Raw genomic sequence first — 22,098 nt, 5'->3', positions numbered from 1 at the left:
GAAGCTCTGAGGAACAAGACAGGGTGTCCTGTGGTATTTGTGGTGTGTCTATTGGCTGAAGGAGTCTTTATTCTGTGTACATGTACTGTGCTTACGTATGTACGTCAAGTGCCAGCATGGATTTATGAACTTGCACATACTCGAGAGTCAGCAGAAGGCCTGGGAAGAAATATCTCCTTAGCTTAATAACTATAGTGGGTTTGAAACTCAGACTGTTGAGAAAGTGACCAGGGTATAAGAATGAAAACTTGATTGTTCAGATGTAAAAGAAAAGAGTAAAATTTGAAATATTAATAAAAAAAAAGGTATGAACAATCCTAGAAGCAAGAAAATTCATTTCAAAATTCACTGATACAACTTTTAAATGATCCAATACCTGGGAAGGGTCTGGATGGGCTCATCTCTAAAGACCCCATGAACATCAGAATGCTGGTGGCCACAGATAACTTTAATAGATCACACAAGTGTGCTAGTCAACAAAAGGGTTCAAAATATAGTACTTAGGTGCAAAATCAAAAATGACAGATGATCTCTGTTCATTTCCAAGGGAAACCATTCACTAGCAGAGTAATCCAAGTCTGTGCTCTGATCACTAATGCTGAAGAAGCTGAAGTTGGATGGTTCTCTGAAGATTTACAAGACCTTCTAGAACTAACACCAAAGAAAGATGTTCTTTTTATCATCAGTTCAGTTCAGTCACTCAGTCGTGTCTGACACTTTGTGACCAAATGGACTGCTGCACGCTAGGCTTCCCTGTCCATCATCAACTCGTGGAGCTTACTCAAACTCATGCCCATTTAGGTGGTGATGCCTTCCAATCATCTCATCCTCTGTCATCCCCTTCTCCTCCCACATTCAATCTATCCCAGCATCAGGGTCTTTCTAAATGAGTCAGTTCTTCACATCAGGTAGCCAAAGTATTGCAGTTTCAGCTTCAGCATCAGTCCTTTAAATGAATATTCAGGACTGATCTCCTTTAGGATGGACTGGTTGTATCTCCTTGCAGTCCAAGGGACTCTCAAAAGTCTTCTCCAACATCACAGTTCAAAGGCATCAATTCTTCAGCGCTTAGCTTTCTTTCATCACAGGGGATTAGAATGCAAGGGATGTCAAAAGGTAACTGGAGTAACAGGCAAGCTTGGCCTTGGAGTACGAAATGAAGCTCAGCAGAGGCTAACAGAGTTTTCCCAAGAGAACAGACTGGTCATAACAAACACCCTCTTCCAACAACATGATAGATGACTCTACACATGGACATCATCAGATAGCCAATACCAAAATCAGATTGATTATATTCTTTGCAGCCAAAGATAGAGAAGCTCTATACAGTCAGCAAAAACAAGACCAGGAGCTGATTATGGCTCAGATCATGAACTCCTTATTGCCAAACTCAGACTGAAATTGAAGAAAGTAGGGGAAACCACTAGGCCATTCATGTATGACCTAAAGTAAATCACTTGCAGTTATACAGTGGAAGTGAGAAATAGATTCAAGGGATAACATCTGATAGACAGAGTGCCTGAAGAACTATGGACCTAGGTTCATAAATTGTACTGGAGATGGTGATCAAAATCATCCCCAAGGACAATAACTGCAAAATGGCAAAGCAGTGTTTGAGGAGCCCTTACAAATATCTGAGAAAAGAAGAGAAGTGAAAGGCAAAGGAGAAAAAGAAAGATATACCTATCTGAATGCAGAATTCCAAAGAACAGCAAGGAGAAATAAGAAAGCCTTCCTCACTGATCAATGCAAAGAAATAGAGAAAAACAATAGAATGGGAAAGACTGGAGATCTCTTTGAGAAAATTAGGGAAAATTTCATACAAAGATGGGCACAATAAAGGACAGAAACCATATGGACCTAACAGAAGCAGAAGATATCCAGAAGAGGTGGCAAGAATACAGAGAAGAACTATACAAAAAAGATCTTAATGAACCAGATAACCATGATGGTTTTGTGATCACTCACCTAGAGCCAGACATGCTGGAGTGTGAAGTCAAGTAGGCCTTAGGAAGCATCACTACCAACAAAGGTAGCAGAGGTGATAGAATTCCAGCTGAGCTATTTCAAATCCTAAAAGATGATGCTGTTAAAGTGCTGCATTCAATATGCCAGCAAACATGGGAAACTCAGCAGTGGCCACAGGACCTGAAAAATCAATTTTCATCCCAATCCCAAAGAAAGGCAATGCCAAAGGATGTTCAAACTTCTGCACAATTGCAGTCACTTCACACGTTAACAAAAGAATTCTTAAAATTCTCCAATCTAGGCTTCAACAATACGTGAACCAAGAACTTCCAGATGTTCCAGCTGAATCTAGAAGAGGCAGAGAATCCAGCAATCAAATTGCTAATATCTGTTGGATCATAGAGAAAGCAAGGGAATTCCAAAAGGCATCTACTTCTGCTTCACTCACTATGCTAAAGGCTTTGACCATGTGGATCACAGCAAACTGTGGAAAATTCTTCAATTGCTGGGAATACCAGACCACCTAACCTGCCTACTGAGCAACCTGTATGCAGGTCAAGAAGTAACAGAATTGGACATGGAACAACTGAGGTTCCAAATTGGGAAAGGAGTACATCAAGGCTGTATGCTGTCACCCTGCTTATTTAACTTCTATGCAGACTATATAATGAGAAATATTGGGCTGGATGAAGCAGAAGCTGGAATCAAGATTGCCAGGAGAAATATCAATAATCTCATATATGCAGATGACAGCACCCTTATGACAGAAAGTGAAGAGGACCTAAAGAGCCTCTTGATGAAGGTGAAAGAGGAGAGTGAAAAAGCTGGTTTAAAATTCAAGATTCAAAAATGAAGATCATGGCAACTGGTCTCATGATTTCATGAGAAATAGATGGGGTAAACAATAAAAACAGTGACAGACTTTATTTTCTTGGGCTCCCAGATCACTGCAGACTATGACTGCAGCCATGAAACTGAACCTTGCTTGCTCCTTGGAAGAAAAGACAAAACTAGACGACATTTTAAAAAGCAGAGACGTTACTTTGCCAACAAGTGTCTGTCTAGTTAAAGCTATGGTTTTTCTAGTAGTAATATATGGATGTGAGAATTGGACTATAAAGAAGTCTGGGCACCGAAGAAGTGATGCTTGAACTGTTGTGTTGGAGAAGACTCTTTAGAGTCCCTTGGACTGCAAGAAGATCAAACCAGTCAATCCTAAAGGAAATCAGTCTTGAATATCCATTGGAAGGGCTGATGTTGAAGCTGAGGTTCCAATCCTTTGACCACATAATAGGAAGAGCTGACTCATTGGAAAAGACCCTAATGCTGGTAAAGATTGAAGGTATGAGGAAAAGGGGACAACAGAAAATGAGATGTCTGGATGGCATCACCGACTCAGTGGATATGAGAGTTTGAACAAGCTCTGGGAGATGGTGAAGGACAGGGGAGCCTGGCGTGCTGCAGTCCATGAGGTCACAAAGAGTCAGACACAACCTAGCAACTGAACAACAGCAACAGGGTGTTTCCAAGCTTGGCTGATTTTACCATCACAGCCACTGTACTGTTGGGGATCACTAAAGCCCAGAAGAGTGATTAATGTGAAATCCTCAGCAAGTGATGGAAGCTGGACTTTAGCCTGTACTTCCTGACATTCAGTTTTGTGCTCAAACACTAATTGTCTATATACATATCTCCGGGTAATCACAGATGCACAAAGAAAATTCATATCAGCTCTTTACCCTCAGGGATCAACACTGTTTTAGATAATGAACAATTATAGCTCTCAACCATGAATGGGATTATGTTTTCCTTAGAGAAAATATTTAGGGAAAACAACAAAGCTCTGCATCATTTCCTCTTTTTACCCTAGTGCGTCCTTCCCTAAATGACTCTGTAAAGTTAGAGGCTTGCAAGGTACTTGCGTGACTGCTGAGTTTATGATAATTGTAGTCTCTAAAGTTTATTGAACATTTTCTACATTCCGGGCACTGTTCTAAGCACTTTAAATGCCTTTAACTCTTTCAGTAATCTCCCAATAACACTTATATGGTTGATTCTATTGTTGCTATTTTACACAGAGAGACACTGAACCACAGACAGGTTTGGTAACTGGCCTAGACTCATATCCCACAGTCTCAAGCCCTTCAAAGTCAGGGTCCCAAGACGGATGGGCCATGGTGGAAGTGGGAATGGCAGAAGGGAATGGCAAACCACTTCAGGATTCTTGCCTCAAGAATCCCATGAACAGTATGAAAAGGCTAAAGCTATGACACTGAAAGATGACCCCCCCCCCCCCCCCCCAGGTAAGTAGAGGTCCAATATACTACTGGGAAACTGTGGAGAAATAGCACCAGAGAGAATATGAGACTAGGCCAAGGCAGAAATGACACCCAGTTATGGATGTGTTTAGTGGGGAAAGTAAAGCCTGATGATGTAAACAACAATATTGCATAGAGACCTGGAAAGTTAGGTCCATGAATCACTGCACGTGGTCAAGCAGGAGATGGCAAGAGTGAACATCAACATTTTAGGAATCAGTGAACTACAATGTAAGGGAATAGGTGAATTTAATTCACATGACCAGTGTATCTACTACTGTGGTCAAGAATCCCTTAGAAGAAATGGAGTAGCTCTCATAGTCAACAAAAGAGTCTAAAATGTAGTACTTGGGTGCAGTCTCAAAAATGAGAGTATGATCTCTGTTCGATTCCAAGGCAAACCATTCAGTATCACAGTAATCCAAATCTATGCCCTGACCCCTAATGCTGAAGAAGCTGAATTTGAATGGTTCTCTGAAGTCCTACCACACCTTCTAGAACTAACACCAAAAAAAGATATCGTTTTCATCATAGGGAATTGGAACACAAAAGTAGGAAGTCAAGAGATACCTGGAGTAATAGGCAAGCTTAGCCTTGGAGTACAAAATGAAACTAGGCAAAGGCTAACAAATTTTTGCCAAGAGAATGCACTGGTTAAAGCAAACACCCTCTTCCAACAACACAAGAAACGACTCTACACATGGACATCACCAGATCGTCAATACTGAAGCCAGACTGATTATATTCTTTGTGGCCAAAGATGGAGAAGCTCTATACATCAGCAAAAACAAGACTGGGAGCTGATTATGGCTCAGATCACGAACTCCTTATTGCCAAATTCAGACTGAAATTGAAGAAAGTAGGGAAAACCACTAAGCCATTCAGGTAGGAACTTGCAGTAATACAGTGGAAGTGACAAATAAATTCAAGGGATAAGATCTGATAGAGCGCCTGAAGAACGATGGACAGAGGCTCATAACATTGTACTGGAGGTGGTGACCAAACTCATCCCCAAGGAAAAGAAAAGCAAAATGGCAAAGTGGGATCTGAAGAGGCCTTACAAATATCTGAGAAAAGAAGAGAAGTGAAAGGCAAAGGAGAAAAGGAAAGATATACCCAACTGAATGCAGAGTTCCAGAGAATAGCAAGTAGAGATAAGAAAGCATTCTTATGCGAACAAAGCAAGAAGTAGAGGAAAATGATAGAATGGGAAAAACTAGAGATCTCTTCAACAAAATTGGAGATGTCAAGGGAACATTTCATGCAAAGATGGGCACAATAAAGGACAGAAATGGTAAAGACCTCACCGAAAAGAAGATAGTAAGAAGATGTGGCAAGAATAAAGAGAATTCTACAAAAAAAGTTCTAATGATCCAGATAACCACAATGATATGGTCATTCACCTAGAGCCAAACATTTTGGAGTGTGAAGTCAAGTAGGCCTTAGAAAGCACTGATATGAAAAATGCTAATGGAGGTGATTTAATGCTAATGGAGGTGGTGTAATTCCAGCTGAACTATTTGAAATCCCAAAAGATAATGCTATTATAGTGCTACACTCGACATGCTAGCAAAGTTGGAAAACTCAGCAGTGGTCACAGGACTTGAAAAATCAGTTTTCATTCCAATCCCAAAGAAAGGCAAGACCAAAGAACATTCAAAATACCACATAATTGCTCTCATTTCACATGCTAGCAAGGTAATGCTCAAAATCTTTCAAACTAGGCTTCAACAGTGCATGAACTGAGAACTTCCAGATATACAAGTTGGATTTAAAAAAAGGAAGAGGAATCAAAAAATCAAATTACCAATATCTGTTGGATCATGGAAAAAGTAAGAGAATTGAAAAAAACAAAAACAAAAACAAAACCTGCTTCACTGACTACTCTAACATTCCTCTGGGTTTATTGTTTCTTCTGACCCTTTGTGGATTGCAACAATCTGTGGAAAACTCATAACAAAATGGGAGCACTAGACCATCTTTCCTGCCTCCTGAGAAACCTGTATGCAGGTCAAGAAGCAACAGTTCGAACCAGACTTGGAACAATGGACTGGTTCCAAATTGAGAAAGGAGTATGTCAAGGCTGTATATTATCACCCTGCATATTTAAATTATATGCAGAGTATATCATGTGAAATGCTGTGCTGGATGAAGCAGAAGCTGGAATCAAAATTGCTGGGAGAAATATCAACAACTTCAGATAAGATCATGCCACTCTAATGGCAGAAAGTGAAGAGGAATTAAAGAGTCTGTTGATGAAGGTGAAAGAGGAGGGTAAAAAACCTGGCTTCAAACTCAACATTCAAAAAATGAAGATCATGGCATTCAGTCCAATCACTTTATGGCAAATAGATGGGGAAAAATAGAAACAGTGACAGACTTTATTTTCTTGGGCTCCAAAAGTCACTGAAGCTGGTGACTGCAGCCATGAAATTAAAAGATGCTTGCTCCTTGGAAGAAAAGCAGTGACAAACCTAAATAGCATGTTCAAAAGCAGAGACGTTACTTTGCAAGCAAATGTCCATATAGTCAAAGCTATGGGTTTTCCAGTAGTCAGGTATGGATGTGAGAGTTGGACCTGAAAGAAGGCTGAGCATCAAAGAATCGTTGCTTTTGAACTGTGGTGTTGGAGAAAACTCTTGAGCGTCCCTTGGACAGCATGGAGACCAAACCTATCAGCCCTATAGGAAATCAACCCTGAATTTGCACTGAAATGACTGATGGTTAAGCTGAAGCTCCAATACATTGGCCACCTGATGGAAAGAACCAACTCATTGTAAAAGACCCTGGTGCCTGGAAAGGCTGAGAACAGGAGGAGCAGAGGGCGACAGAGGATGAGATTGTTGGATGGCATCATGGACTCAATGGACATGAGTTCAAGCAAACTCTGGGAGATAGTGTAGGAACATGTAGGCCTGGTGTGCTGCAGTTCACAGGGTCGTGAAGAGTCAGACATGACTTACTGACCAAACAACAATATCTCGGCTCCTACACCTTGTCATAGGAACCGGGCTGTGTCCAGTCTGTGTGCCTGATGGCCCACTCGTCTCAGTACCGTGCTTTGCTTCCTGGCACACAGCCTTGAGGGATGCACATGGGCCTCAGGTGTCAGCCTAAGTATTCGTCTTGGGCTTGCACTTAACCAGTCCTCTTTCCTCAGATTCCTGCTATCCCCTTGTGAGTTTGTTTCTTCATTTCTTAAAATGGAAATATAATTCATATTCTTTCTGCTGCACAGTGATATCTGGATCACCACCTTGTACAAAGTATTTCAAAAGAATGGTACAATTGTAAGCTGTTTTAAAACATGAAGTGCAAAAAAAAAAAAAAAAAAAAAAAAAAAAAGAAGAAGTGCTTAATATTACCTAAAATCCCTTTAAGCTTTGTGTGCAACCATTCTAGTGAATTCTAGTCTTATGGAGGCCCTGCCCTTTGAAGACACTTTTTCAGTCAACCAAAGTCTTGGTGAAATAAAAAAGTGGTGCTTTTCGTGGGGAATACCCAAAGGTTTGGAGACAGGTAGAGGTGAACTGGAGTTCCTGTCTTTGCTTTTCAGAAGGTAGTTTATTCTCCTGGAACTGTAATTTCTCCAATTGTAAAAAGAACTATAATTAGGATATAGTCACATCATTGATTCAACAGCTATTTATGGAATTCCTACTACAGGTCCAATCCTGCACCGGTAGGTACTGAGGACTGAGGGATGAGCAAAATTGACATAGTCTCTGCTCTCATGGAAACTGGTTTAACAGGGAACATCAAACAATCGTAAGCAGTCATGGAAAAAGAAAAGTTACTTGTAAGTTGTGTGGCAAGAAGTAGGTAGTTAGAAACATGGAATTACCATTTGGCACAGGGCCAAGCATCCCATTCCTTTGTTTCTCAGAGGTTTAAGAATTCTGAGGATCTCAGGAGGATGTCATTATTTTGAAATATTTGGAATCCACTCATTTATGCTATTTGGAGGAGGCAATGGCAACCCACTCCAGTACTCTTGCCTGGAAAATCCCATTGATGGAGGAGCCTGGTGGGCTGCAGTCCATGGGGTTGCTAAGAGTCGGACATGACTGAGTGACTTCACTTTCCCTTTTCACTTTCATGCACTGGAGAAGGAAATGGCAACCCACTCCAGTGTTCTTGCCTGGAGAATCCCAGGGACGGGGGAGCCTGGTGGGCTGCCGTCTATGGGGTCGCCTGGAGTCGGACATGACTGAAGTGACTTAACAGCATTTATGCTATTGCAGGTCCTCCCAGGCAGAATGGCTGGTTTCCCACAGAAAATGATAAGTTGCCCCTGAAATATACCTCTTCCTCATCTCTCCACATACTCTTGGGTCCCGAGACCTCACTCACATTTTTGTTTATCTCCTGATTGGGCTCTTCCGGAGCAAGCTCTCCGATGAGCAGTGGTTTAAGGTACAACCGCACAATGTCAGGGTCCGGATGCATGGCTCTGAAGACGTCCTGTGAATCAGAGAGAACTGTTAGAGGCTTAAAAATGACATGCTTATTCACAGATATCTCCCCTGTCTTACCTCATTCTGTACCGACCTTAGGAATCAGCACAGACTATGTTATAGAGCATTTACTTCTAACTCTAGGTTGACACTTCAAGTTCACTGATCAGAGTTACCCTTGAAATTCTTCTATGAGAGCCTCACACTGGAGATCCACCCACTGAGTGCATGGCTTACTAGGCAAGTCCTGGGTGGAAAGTTGATCCCCAAGCATTGGAAGAGATTGTTGTTTATTTTATTGAGCATGAGAAGAAGTAGTTGGCTTTGAGATTGTGGGCCATGGTGAATCTTTAGAGTCAAACCTCAGGCTTGGTGTGGAAGTTGCTCACACTGTTTGGAGCGTGCAGCAACCAAGACTGCCTATGCAAACCACGTCTATCAGTTTCTCTTTTAGTTCTTGGTCAAGGACCAGGGGACAGAGGCTCTTGCATTGAGTTATTTCCAAGGAAAGACAAGTTAAAGTTGATGATGATAACAAATGTCTAAGAGAGCATGGGAGCAAAGCCCTTGAACCCTTAGTTGTCTAAAGTGGCACTTTCTTGGCTAAGTTTATCACTGAAGAAGCCTTAGCATTCTTTCTAAAAAACAAAAACCAAAAAACAAAAAAGCACCATAGCATTCTCTGTAGGGGCTGGAGACAGGCACAAAATAGAGCTGACCCACTATATTTTTCCAACTCCATTCCCATGTTAAGTAGTAAGTAACTCCAAGTGGCTATGAGAAGCAGTGTTGATTCTCATGTCCTGCTTAAGTTTGGAAAGAAGACATAGACTTTTTTTTTTTCCTCGAGGGATTTAAACTGCTTTGGGGGAAGGAGCTTTCTCCAAGAGTAAGACACTGGACTTCATGCTATTATGGTTTTGAGAATAGGAATGGTCTTTATGAAGAAAAATAACCAAGGTTTATTAATTTGAATATGTGGAATCCACACACAATACCCTGGAGTGGTGGTGTTGCAGAGTGCTGATTAAGAAACCGGATCCCCGAGCAGCCTTCCTACACGTAAGTCTATGCTTGCTGTGTAATTGTGGACAAGTCTCTTGACCAGTCCATGCTCCTGTTTTCTCTTCCCTAACATGGGAGTGATGGTAATAGCTACTCAATTTATAAAGTTATAAAAATTAATTGAGCTGATTAGAATCTGAGTGGTTTATAGTAAATTCTCAAACATATTAGCTCTCTTTCCTATACGTGTGCCTCTGGGCTTCCCTGATGGCTCAGATGGTAAAGAATCCGCCTGTAATTCAGGAGACCCCGGTTAGATCCCTGGGTTGGGAAGATACCCTGGAGAATGGAATGGCACCCACTCCAGTATTCTGGGCTGGAGAATTCCATGGACAAAGGAGCCTGATGGGCTACAGTTCACAGCCTTGCAAAGAGTTGTACATGACTGAATGACTAAGATACACAGGATAAGAGAGACCTGCCTTCCTTCTCTTCAATTAAATATAACAGTTCAGAGATTTTCTTTCCATACTCCACTCGAAGTGAGCTCTGAATTGTTTTAGTGAAGACAATGAACCCTCCATCTTCAAAATCTAAAGCAACTTTAGATACATCTAGAACTACATACAAACCTACACATAGAGCATTTTCATATGTATAGGCTTGTATGTATATATATGACATGAATGAGGCTATTCAGAAGCGTGCAGTATCAACTCTTTAGACTCACTTTTCTAGATTCGGTGATGTAAGAAGGGATTTGTATCTGTGAGAACCAGTCCAGGACCTGCTGCTCCTTCTGCCTTTGTACACTTGCTCTGACCCCCTTGGGAAATGCTGCTTCCAAAGATGTGTTTTCGTTGTCACATTCAATGACACTAAAGTTAGTTTACCTAACCAGGATGAGAGTCATTCGGTGATAAACAATGTGACTAAAACATTTCAGGGTGGCCCATACTGAAAAATCATGTTCTGCCTGCTGTTAAGGAACAGAGGAGAGTGAGAAACGCTCTGAGGGATCAAGGTCAGGGTGTAGAGCAGGGGTGAGGCCCTGGACTTGCATGTTACTCTGAGAAGTCGCCCAGAGCCCTGGAACAGTGTGCTGAAGCTAATATTCCTCTGGGTTCACTGTTTCTTCTGATCTTCAGCAAGATTCACAGGTCAATACTGTGACAACAGAGCCTGAAGACCTACAGAGTTTTCCAGAAGAGTAAGAATTGCCCTGCTGTGTGGAACTCTTTTCATTGCATTAATGGGCAGTACAAATATGGCTCAGGCAGTCTTAGAATATTCAGTTTGAAGGAATTCACTATTAGAGTCTAGATACTGAGTAAGTTGTGAAATCTTCTCAAAAGACCTTCAAAAATGAGTTGTTATTTTTTCTTAATTAACTTTATTTGACAAGTATGCTCCTCCTGAAGAAAGTCTAGGGGTAAATGAAGGCGAGAGGGAGTAACACCATGTTCTTAGTGTATCCTGTGTACAAGGTGCTCTATGGGCCAGCTCATCATCATCAACTTACTTCTGTGAGGTTCCATCACTTTGTTATACATATAAAGACTCCAAATCTCAGAACATTGCCACAGTAAGTGGGAGAGCCAGGATTTGAACTCAAGGCTATGTGGCTTTACAGCCAGGAAGCCATAAAGGTCCATTCCAGCCTTAACATGTACAGTTCTTTTCCTGAAAGAAGGGTGACACAAGATTGTTTTGGGAGGATGTTAAGATCAGTATATGCATGCTAGGCAGTTAGTAAAGTGTTTCCCCACCTTAGGTTTTAATCACGTGTGTCACTTTGTCTGTGGCCCCAACCTACTTCTCCAGGTTGACCTCTCACCATACGCTTCATGCCTCATCCTGTCCAGTGGAACTCTCCCTATTCGATAAACACTGCAGGACCCTGTATAGTTCTGAAGCTTTTAATACATGCTGCTCCCGTTGCCTTGACTGCTTTCCTCCATTTTTTTTTTTTCCTACTTAAAAGTTCCTTCTCAGTCTTGAATATCCAGATGAAATATGGCTTCTTAACACAGTTAGGAAAGTTATTTATGGGCTTCCCATGACTCTTCTGGGCTCCCATGACACTTTGTTCCTAAAGCTTTTCAAATGATGCTGCAGTGAACCTGTGTATTCACAAAGGCCTTTCTCTAGTGGCTTTTACTTTTTTGAAGACTGAGACAATGCATTATTGATTAAATTATACCTGATGTTTTTCGCTGTGCCTGGAATATGACATGTGATCAAGAGATGGCGGATGAATAAGGGGAAGGGTGAATGAACAGAGCAGTATATGACTTCTCTAAAAAGGAGAAAGTTGAGAAGTATTGATTTCAAAGGATATGGGTCTTAAGCACTGCTGTCTCTTCCCCTCCCTCAGCATCTCTATTTTCTGATCTCTTAACTACTTTGTTATCTCTCATTTTCATCTGTTATCTTTTGATTCACTTCTCAACCATCATCTCTATTTCCTAACCTCTTCATAAATTAACACTGTAGCTCCTCTTAAAACTGATCATTTCCCAAACAGTATCAGCAGAGAGGAAAGATGTGATTATCTTTGCTTTCACAGTGACTTTGAAATCCTGCTGATTTTTTGCTGATATTTAATGGGGGCTGGAAATGTGCCCATTATTGGAAGAGCAGTATGATCCCTAGTGGGAGAGACAAGTATGTAAAGTGAGAAGGCCTGAGAAGGATCATGTCCTTGTAATTTAACTACTCTGTACAGGCTGTGCCCCGCATCAAGGCACTTGGCCTAGAGGGTATGTGTGGGTTGAAATTCAGGAGACACTCCATTTGCCAAATGTTGTTCTGCAATCAATCAAAGTGTGTGCCTATTAAACTTACACCAGAACACACTGCAGGGAGCAGTGCGGCATGTTGTTTATGTCGGGAAATTTGCTTAATCTCTGAGGCTTCGATTTGTTTTCTAACTGTGGATACTACTTAGTCTGCTCCATGGGCTCATTTATCCCTTCATTCATTTATTCCTTCATTCATTTATTCCGTCATTACATAACCTTGCCGAAGACTTAGCCAAGCAACAGAAAGCTTAAGCTTTGGAATCAGATGCTATTAAAATGATGATGTTTTTATATTATTATTATTGTTTGGTTCCTCTGAAGTGGGTTGAAATTTCCCAAAATTCAGAAAAAAAAAAAACCCACCCATGGTGAATTTATGTATATAGTCACAAAACAATATAACCAGAACATAGATTTTGATTTACTTATCTCCAAAAGCTCACAGGGGACTTCCCTGTCAGTCTGGTGATTAAGACTCCATGCTTCCAATGGAGGGTGTGCATTCCATCCCTGTTGGGCAACTAAGGTCCCACATGCCTTTCAGCACAGCCGAAAAACAAAACAAAACAAAACAAAACAAAAAAAACACCACCTCCCCAGAATATTCAATACCCAACCACGGACACCCATTCCTACACCTTTGGGTAGTTCCTCTTCTGGTTCCTTCTCAGATCTCACCTGTTTCAAGGCAAATGCTAAATCAAGGTCCCTTGTATTTCTGGGAGATCACAAGTTTTGAGTAGGCTGATTTATCTGGAGAATATAGTCTTTGCCTTCATTTGGGAAAAGAGCCACTTTGGAGTGGAGAATGTTTACATGAAGTCACTAAGATTCCCCTCCACCCACACGGATAAACAGAGTGGTATTTATTTATCTATTTATTTTTGCCATAACTCACTCTATTATTTGAGAATTTTCATTATTTGAGATTTTTTCCTGTGATATACTTAACTAAGCTCCAGGCCAGACTCTCTCTCTATCTCCACTGCCCCCACCAAAGCTGTTCATCTTTCCAGCTTCATTATCTCGTAATGGCAACTGCCACCCACCTACATACATAAGGCATCCATCAGACAGTTTAGACTCCTTACCCCTGCTTACTTACCCAGCCACTTATCCCCTATTATAAATTATGTCTCCTGGTTATCCACCCCTCTTCCTCATTTCTGTTGTCAGTGCCTTTCTCAGGACTTCAGCATGTTCCCTGGACTCCTTCCTTCCTTTTGATTCTTTTAAAAAGAATGTATATGGGGCCGTAGCCTATTAACAATGTTGTGATAGCTCCAGGCGGACAGCAAAGGGACTCAGCCATACAGATGCCTGTATCCATTCTGCCTTGACTAACTCTTCTTGATCTTCAGCTTTTACTTAACCACCAGGCTGACATTTGAAAAAGAGTCCCTCTTCATGGCCTTTGCCACCCATTAGCCCTTTAACTGCACCTGTCTCTTTACTCTTGTACCTTGTTTTCAACTTGAACCATCATTCAAATGAAAATCAAATTAAAATTTAATTTTAAAGTAAAAAATGTTGACAGCCCACAAAAGATGCAGTTATGACTGATGACAACTTTCCTTTTACAAACAGCTAGAATCCTGGTTGGTTTCCTTGTAGGATTGGGTGTAGGGAAGGATGCTGGGCTAGAGAAGTGTCATTACCTGCAGTGGGAGGAGAGGAAGACATACAGCGATGGTAAAATCCAGAGTCCTTCGCTCAGAACTCAAGACCCTTTCTCCCCCTCCTCCTTCTCTCTTTCTTTACCTCGCACACCCTTCATCCTCTCTTCCTCCTTCCCCTCTTCTCATCCTCAAGCCATCATATTGACCAGGATTGTGCTGAGCAAAGGATGTGGCCAAGCCGGGAGACCTATTCTGCTGGTGCTTCCTCGTGATGTGAACCTGATCTGTATGCCACCTCTGTACACCTCCTCTCTTGCCCCACCCCAGCCTTGCCTCTGCTGATTCCACATGAGTCTTTTGGACCTGCACACAGCTCTATCCTCGTCCACCTTGCAGTCTTCCAAGCAGTTGAAATAAATTTTGCTATATTTCCTCCAGGCTTTTGTCAACTTTTTCCTGTCATATTGGATTTTTATTCTGATGAAGAGCTTGAGTTTCTCAGTGTCCCTCTCAGACCCTGATGTTCAGACTTGAGGTGGCTGAGCATGCAGCTTTGGTAATAGCCATGACTCCTTTGTTCTGAACTGTCTGCTCTTGTGCATACCTCACAAGAGGTGTGTGTTTACTTCTTTTGTGGAACCTGGAAATATAGTTCACTTACTTGTATAAAACTTGGGACTTCCCAGGTTGTGCTAGTGGTAAAGAACCCACCTGCCAATGCAGGAGACATAAGAGATGCAGGTTCGGTTCCTGGTAGGGAAGATTCCCCTGGAGGAGAGCAGGACAACCCACTCCAGTATTCTTGCCTGGAGGATCCCCAAGGACAGAGGAGCCTAGTGGGCTCCATAGGGTCAGAGATGACTGAAGTAACTTAGCCCAACTTAGCATGCAGGATGCTTCATACGGACATGTTGTAATCTATGTGATTAATTGCTCTTGCTGGACATATAGGTTGTTTCTGGCTTTTCATAGGTAAGCTTTTCTAGGTGAGAAGGTCTAAGCCTTGACTTTAGTTATTAGCATTGTGCATTAGTTTTAAATCATATATTTTGAAGAAACAATCAAATCAACAATATGTTCTATAATAGGAATTGATATGCCTGTGTCTTGTATGATAGACTTACCCTCTTCCAACAACACAAGAGAAGACTCTACACATGGACATCACCAGATCGTCAACACCGAAAAAAGATATATTATATTTTTGCAGCCAAAGGTGGAGAAGCTCTATAGAGTCAGCAAAAGCAAGACTGGGAGCTGACTGTGGCTCAGATCATGAACTCCTTATCAGCAAATTCAGACTTAAATAGCAGAAAGTAGGGAAGACCATTATGCCATTCAGGTATGACCTAAATCAAATCTGTAAGTATTATTAAGTGGAATTGAGAAATAGATTCAAAGGACTAGATCTGATAGAGTGCCTGGTGAGCTATGGATGGAGGTTCGTGACATTGTACAGGAGGAAGGGAGCAAGACCATCCCCAAGAAAAAGAAATGCAAAAAGGCAAAATGGCTGTCTGAGGAGGGCTTACAAATAGCTTTGAATAGAAGAGAAGTGAAAAGCAAAGGAGTAAAGGAAAGATATATCCATTTGAATGTGGAGTTCCAAAGAATACCAAGAAGAGATAAGAAAGCCTTCCTCAGCGGTCAATGCAAAGAAATAGGGAAAACAATAGAATGGGAAAGACTAGAGATCTCTTCAAGAAAGTTATAGATTCCAAGGGAACATTTCATACAAAGATGGGCTAAATAAAGGACAAAATGGTATGGATGGAACAGAAGCAGTAGATATTAAGAAGAGTTGGCAAGGATACACAGAAGAACTGTACAAAAAAGATCTTCACGACCCAGATAATCATGATGGTATTGTCACTCAGCTAGAGTCAGACATCCTGGAATGTGAAGTCAAGTGGGCCTTAGGAAGCATCACTATGAACAAAGCTAGCGGAGGTGATGGAATTCCAGTTGAGTTCCAGTCAAATCCTAAAAGACGACGCTGTGAAAGTGCTGCACTCATTATGCCAGCAAATTTGGAAAACTCAGCAGTGACCATGGGACTGGAAAAGGTCAGTTTTCATTCCTATCCCTAAGAAAGGCAATGCGAAAAAATGTTCAAACTAGGGCACAATTGCACTCATCTCACATGCTAGTAAAGTAATGCTAAAAATTCTCCAAGCCAGGCTTCAGCATTGTGTGAACCATGAACTTACAGATTTTCAAGGTCGATTTAGAAAAGGCAGAGGAACCAGAGATCAAATTGCCAACATCCGGTGGATCATCAATACATCAAGGGAGTTCTGGGAAAACATATGTTTCTGCTTTATTGATGATGCCAAAGCCTTTGACTGTGTGGATCACAATAAACTGTGGGAAATTATGAAAGAGATAGGAATACCAGACCACCTGACCTGCCTCTTGAGAAATCCATATGCAGGTCAGGAAGCAACTGTTCGAACTGGACATGGAACAAGAGACTGGTTCCAAATAGGAAAAGGAGTACGTCAAGGCTGCATATTGTCACCCTGCTTATTTAACTTGTGTGCAGAGTACCTCATGAGAAACGCTGGGCTGGATGAAGCACAAGCTGGAACCAAGATTGCCGGGCAAAGTATCAGTAACTTCAGTTATGCAGATGACACCACTGTTATAGCATAAAGTGAAGAACTAAAGAGCCTCTGATGAAAGTGAAAGAGGAGAGTGAAAAAGTTGGCTTAAAGCTCAACATTCAGAAAACAAAGATCACGGCATCCGGTCCCATCACTTCACGGAAAATAGATGGGGAAACAGTGGAAACAGTGTCAGATTTTATATTTTTGGGCTCCCAAATCACTGCAGATGGTGACTGCAGCCATGAAATTAAAAGACGCTTACTCCTTGGGTAAAAAGTTATGACCAACGTAGACAGCATATTAAAAAGCAGAGAGGTTACTCTGCCAACAAAGGTCCATCTAGTCAAGTCTATGATTTTTTCCCAGTAGTCATGTATGGATGTGTGAGTGGGCTATAAAGAAAGCTGAGCGCTGATTAATTGATACTTTTGAACTATGGTGTTGGAGAAGACTCTTGAGAGTCCCTTGGACTGCGAGGAGATCCAACCAGTCCATCCTAAAGGAAATCAGTCCTGGATATTCTTTGGAAGGACTGATGTTGAAGCTGAAAGTCCAATACTTTGGCCACCTGATGTGAAGAACTGACTCATTTGATAAGACCCTGATGCTAGGAAAGACTGAAGGTGGGAGGAGAAGGGGATGACAGAGAATGAGATGGTTGAAGGGCATCACTGACTCAATGGACATGAGTTTAAGTAAACTCTGTGAGTTGGTGATGGACAGGGAGGCCTGGCGTGCTGCAGTCCATGGGGTGGCAAAGAGTCAGACATGACTGAGCAACTGAACTAACTAACTAACTCAGTAGAATTCTTTGGACAAAATGACAACTTATCTCAGAATAACTAAGGAATAATAAATGTCATTTTTGAGTGTTTAATCTGTGCCAGGTATAAAAAGAAGACCTTTATTTTATCTCTGCTGACTTTGACATCCATACTAAGACAGAAGTATCATTATCCCACTTTCTAGATAAAGGAGCTGAGGCTCCAAGGCTTCAGCAAGCTCCTCAGGACATTCCTAGTAAGTAGTGGAGACAAGATGCAAACCACACCTCTTTCATGCCCAAATTTGTACTCTTAATCATTAGACTGGACACCTCAAAAAGTTTTAGAATGATTGACCACATGAATGAATGAATGAATGAATGAATGAGTGACTCTATGGAACAAGCTACCTTGGTATCATTGTGTACTTTTCATGAGAAGGATGGACGCTTGGAGAAGAGTTTCTATGTAAATAAGGAAAGATGCCCCCCTCTGGGCAGGTGCAGCTATGGTCCAGGGCTTGTGCACAGAGATCATATTTGGTGCACATTTGCCTTTCAGGGCACCACCTGCAAACACTTTTTAGGCTGTAGAGAGACAGCATCTGACCTCAGGTTCTCTAACTAGAGTCTCGCCGTTTCCCCACCACATACTCCTCTGTTCCCAAAGAGTTGGCAGCAAACAATCAGGATTTCTAAGCAGGTGGTAAAGAGGAAATGTTAAGCATACCTCTGAGTCTATGGACGTGTGATACAAATAACAATATCTATGGTTTAATGAAAAGGGTGTCTGGCATTATGCTAAACACTTTACAAACTTTAGTCTCATTTACTAATTAGATGGGTAAGGTCATTCCCATTATGCAGATGATGAAGCTGAGTTCCAGAGCATTTCAGGGACTTTCCCAGGCTTATCTAACCAGTATACCGCACCTCAGGCTCCATGGACTCTGAGTGGCCATGGAATACCACAGTTGTCAGAATTCTCCTGGCACCCTTCCATCTTCTCTAGCCATCATCCACTGGGGACTTTCCTCTGAACATTCTGGATCTGCCTTCTAAAAGTCTAGGGTACATGACTGACCATGCTCAGGGTGTTCATCCTTAAGGCACTAATCCTGAGGTGTCATGGGTATTTTCCCACAGGTTCTGATTGTTTCTATTTTATTAATCAATTCTTCCTTGTTGACTAGAATTGGATGCAGAATCGTGGTCTTTCTCTAACTTCTGGGAGATAAAAACTCACCAGCAAATTGCAAATTCATCAGCTGACCTGCTTTCTGCAAGCTACATCTACCAGTTATATTCAAGGTGGTTGAAGGTACATATTTTTCTAACACATCCTCTGAGCTGATTCTGTGACTTGTGTTAGAAAAGCATCGTCCATATTTTCTTTGTGTTGTGGAGATGAGATCTGTGGTATTTTTTCCCTCTTTCTTTGCCACTTTATTTTTTTTTAAATTGAAGTAGAATTGCTTTACAGAATTTTGTGATTTTCTGTTATTTGTCAACAAGTATTTTTTCCCTTTATTTTTGTTAATTTTTCTCTCAATTCTTACACAAATGCCTGTCACTTGGCTTCTTCTATCTTCAGCTCTCTGGCTTCCTAGGGTCTTCCTGACACATGTGAGACTCCCATCCTGGACTACAAGCTCATGCACACTTTCCCAGGAAAAGGTTGAGCTTTGCTTTAAAAATATCAGATCAGATTGGAGTGGTGGAGATGTGGAAGGGTGTGTTCATAAAGGCATTCCTCTGACTACAGAATCAAGACAAGAAGATGGTAGAGGACCCTGATTAGACAGAGAAGTTGAGAAATTTGGAGAAAATGAGAATTGGGGAAAGAAGATGTTGCTAGTGTCAAAACCCAAAATCTTTCTTACTTTACAAGCTTGCCGTATGCTTGTGTATTCTGTTTTTATCAGTCAGGTAACACTCACAGAGCAGAGCTTCATGAATCAATATTTTTAGTCCTATGCTTTGAAACCAGTTGGAAAAATTATATACTAACATGAAAACCATAAGGGTAACATAAAAATAATCTGTTTAAATTTCTACTCGATAATATGCTAATTTTCTGATCTTGAATTAGTTTATTTAACACCTTTTATTCTCCATTTCTTCGTGTGTATAATATGGAGAAAAAGTTCCTAATTGGGCTAAAACCAACTTTCTTATAGAATATTTTAGAAGGGATTCCTAAATATATTTAAGGATTGAGAAACCTCCTTCTTCAATATTAAATGGAAATTTTATTTTTAAGATCAGCTATCAAGGGCTTTATGGTAAAAAACCTATCTGATTTTTAAAATTTGTCGCTGTTATTTGTGGACTGTGAGATACATTATTTTCATGTGTTAGCATCAGTTTTTTTCATCTTTAATATGGGAATACCATTCACTTTCCTTATGGTGAGGTTTAAGTGAGGCCATGCCTTTGAATGTGTCTGTGGTATCTTAGGGCTTCCCAAGTGGTGCTGATGGTAAAGAACACTCCTGCCATTACTGGAGAGGTAAGAGATACAGGTTTGATCCCTGGGTCAGGAAGATCCCCTGGAAAAGAGCATGGCAACGCGCTTCAGTATTCATGTCTGGAGGATCCCAAGGACAGATGGGATGTGCCAGGCGGGATGTGGTCCATAGGGTCGCAAAGAGTTGAATGTGGCTGTATGGATGTGAGAGCTGGACTGTGAAGAAAGCTGAGGGCCGAAGAATTGATGCTTTTGAACTGTGGTGTTGGAGAAGACTCTTGAGAGTCCCTTTGACTGCAAGGAGATCCAACCAGTCCATTCTAAAGGAGATCAGTCCTGGGTGTTCTTTGGAAGGACTGATGCTAAAGCTAAAACTCCAATACTTTGGGCACCTCATGCGAAGAGTTGACTCATTGGAAAAGACTCTGATGCTGGGAGGAATTGGGGGCAGGAGGAGAAGGGGACGACAGAGGATGGGATGGCTGGATGGCATCACCGACTCAATGAACATGAGTTTGAGCGAACTCCAGGAGTTGGTGATGGACAAGGAGGCCTGGCATGCTGCAATTCATGAGGTCGCAAAGAGTCAGACATGACTGAGCGGCTGAACTGAACTGAAAGGTACTTAACATGCATGATGCATGGTATGTTAGGCATCCATTGAAAGTCTATTTTTTTCAGCTATTTTGGTGGAGGAGAGTTATGAGGAAAACCAGTGAAGGAAAGTGGTTAAGACTGAAAGTTAAGAAAGATAAGTGTTTTGAATCTGAGATCTGCTGGCTTGGTGAACTTGAGTCAGTCACTTAACCACTCTGATTTCAGTTACTTCTTCCATAAAAGTGGGCTGTATCACCTGTATCCCACTGAATGAACTGCATGACTAAAAAGAGCTCTACAAAGTCTAAAAGCCTGTGTCACTGTACGCTTCAAACACCACTCAGCATTCTGATGCTCGCCAGATGGACTGCTGTCTACTTCACGCACCCCAGTTGTTAGGAGTCTGAGAAATTTCTACTTGGGTGAAGACGTTTTTCCCAGATTTTGCTCACCTATTTGTAATTTTCTTCTTATAAGACAATAACTACATTTCAAAACCAAACAAATAAAACAAAAAACATAATGCCAAGAACAAAAACCAAAACCTGCAATATACATAGTATCTACTGTCAGCATGTGAGCCCACCCCAAACCTAGTGCAATTAGCTTTCAAGTTTTTGCTGGATAGGAATCCTAGAAAATTGGTTTGGGAGGAGATGAGTGATCATGGAGCTTGAACACGTAGTTGAAATGCTTTTGGAAAGACAGCCAAGGTCCTAGCCACCCAGCAGCTGGAACAGAGAGCGAGAGGGCAGGCTTTGAGCACCTTACCGTGGCATCTTCCCCAGTGCAGTAGTGGAGGACCTGCCGCCCACCGGGATGCCAGTCTGCCCAGCCAGTAACATCGTAGACCTTGCGATTGATCACCAGCCACTGATCAGTCTTCTGATTGTGTCTCTGGATCTCCTGCCAGGTGTATGTGTTGAGGCTTTTTCTGGGCAAGTCGCACTTTGCATTCGCCTCCTGCCTTGCAGAGAGCTTGGCTTTCCCACTTGCTCCTGGATTCCCATTTGGCTGATGCTTCGCACCTAGGTCCAGCTGGTTCTCATCTATGAGGCTCCCATTGCCCTCAGGCTTTTCTTCAAATGTCATTGTCTTTGTACTTTTAGAATTTCTGGCTTGACACCTGGAATTTCTAATTCTCACCTGACTGAACTACAGAATGACCTTTTCCCTCTCCTGTGAAGTAAGCCTACACAGAAAACTGTTTAGCCTACTTGACTCTTGGCAAACCTGATGGTGAGCTCCTTCCCAGCCTCTCACTTCTCTGTCCTGTGTCTTTTTTGTCCTGATGAAGACTGTACTACCTTTCCCCGCACTCCAGAATGTTGGTCTACCTTTCTCTCTTCTCTCTGCTGGCTGATCTTTTAGCAGAGTTCTTATCCATCATTAAGTGTCCCTTAGTCAAGAGCTGGAGCCAATCACAGCCCAGAGGATGGTGTGGCCTGACCCCTGGGAGGAGGGGCTGGCTCCTCCTTTGCTGACTGT

General features: G+C 41.7%; 1 protein-coding gene across 1 annotated transcript in view; it reads right to left on the bottom strand.

Moving 5' to 3' along the window:
* The window catches only part of LOC128059977 (fatty acid desaturase 2-like protein FADS2B), a 42,097-nt gene extending 20,395 nt beyond the window's left edge, over nt 1–21,702 (bottom strand). The window contains exons 1-2 of the mRNA XM_052652204.1: nt 21,382–21,702; nt 8,640–8,750 (exon numbers count right to left, since the gene is read on the bottom strand). Coding sequence (XP_052508164.1) covers nt 8,640–8,750; nt 21,382–21,702 — 432 coding nt within the window. The remainder of the gene's footprint in view (nt 1–8,639; nt 8,751–21,381) is intronic.
* Between the last annotated feature and the right edge of the window lie 396 nt (nt 21,703–22,098).

The sequence above is a fragment of the Budorcas taxicolor genome, chromosome 15 (assembly GCF_023091745.1).
Source record: "Budorcas taxicolor isolate Tak-1 chromosome 15, Takin1.1, whole genome shotgun sequence".
Taxonomy (NCBI): domain Eukaryota; kingdom Metazoa; phylum Chordata; class Mammalia; order Artiodactyla; family Bovidae; genus Budorcas; species Budorcas taxicolor.
This window is presented reverse-complemented; position numbering and strand designations above follow the sequence as displayed.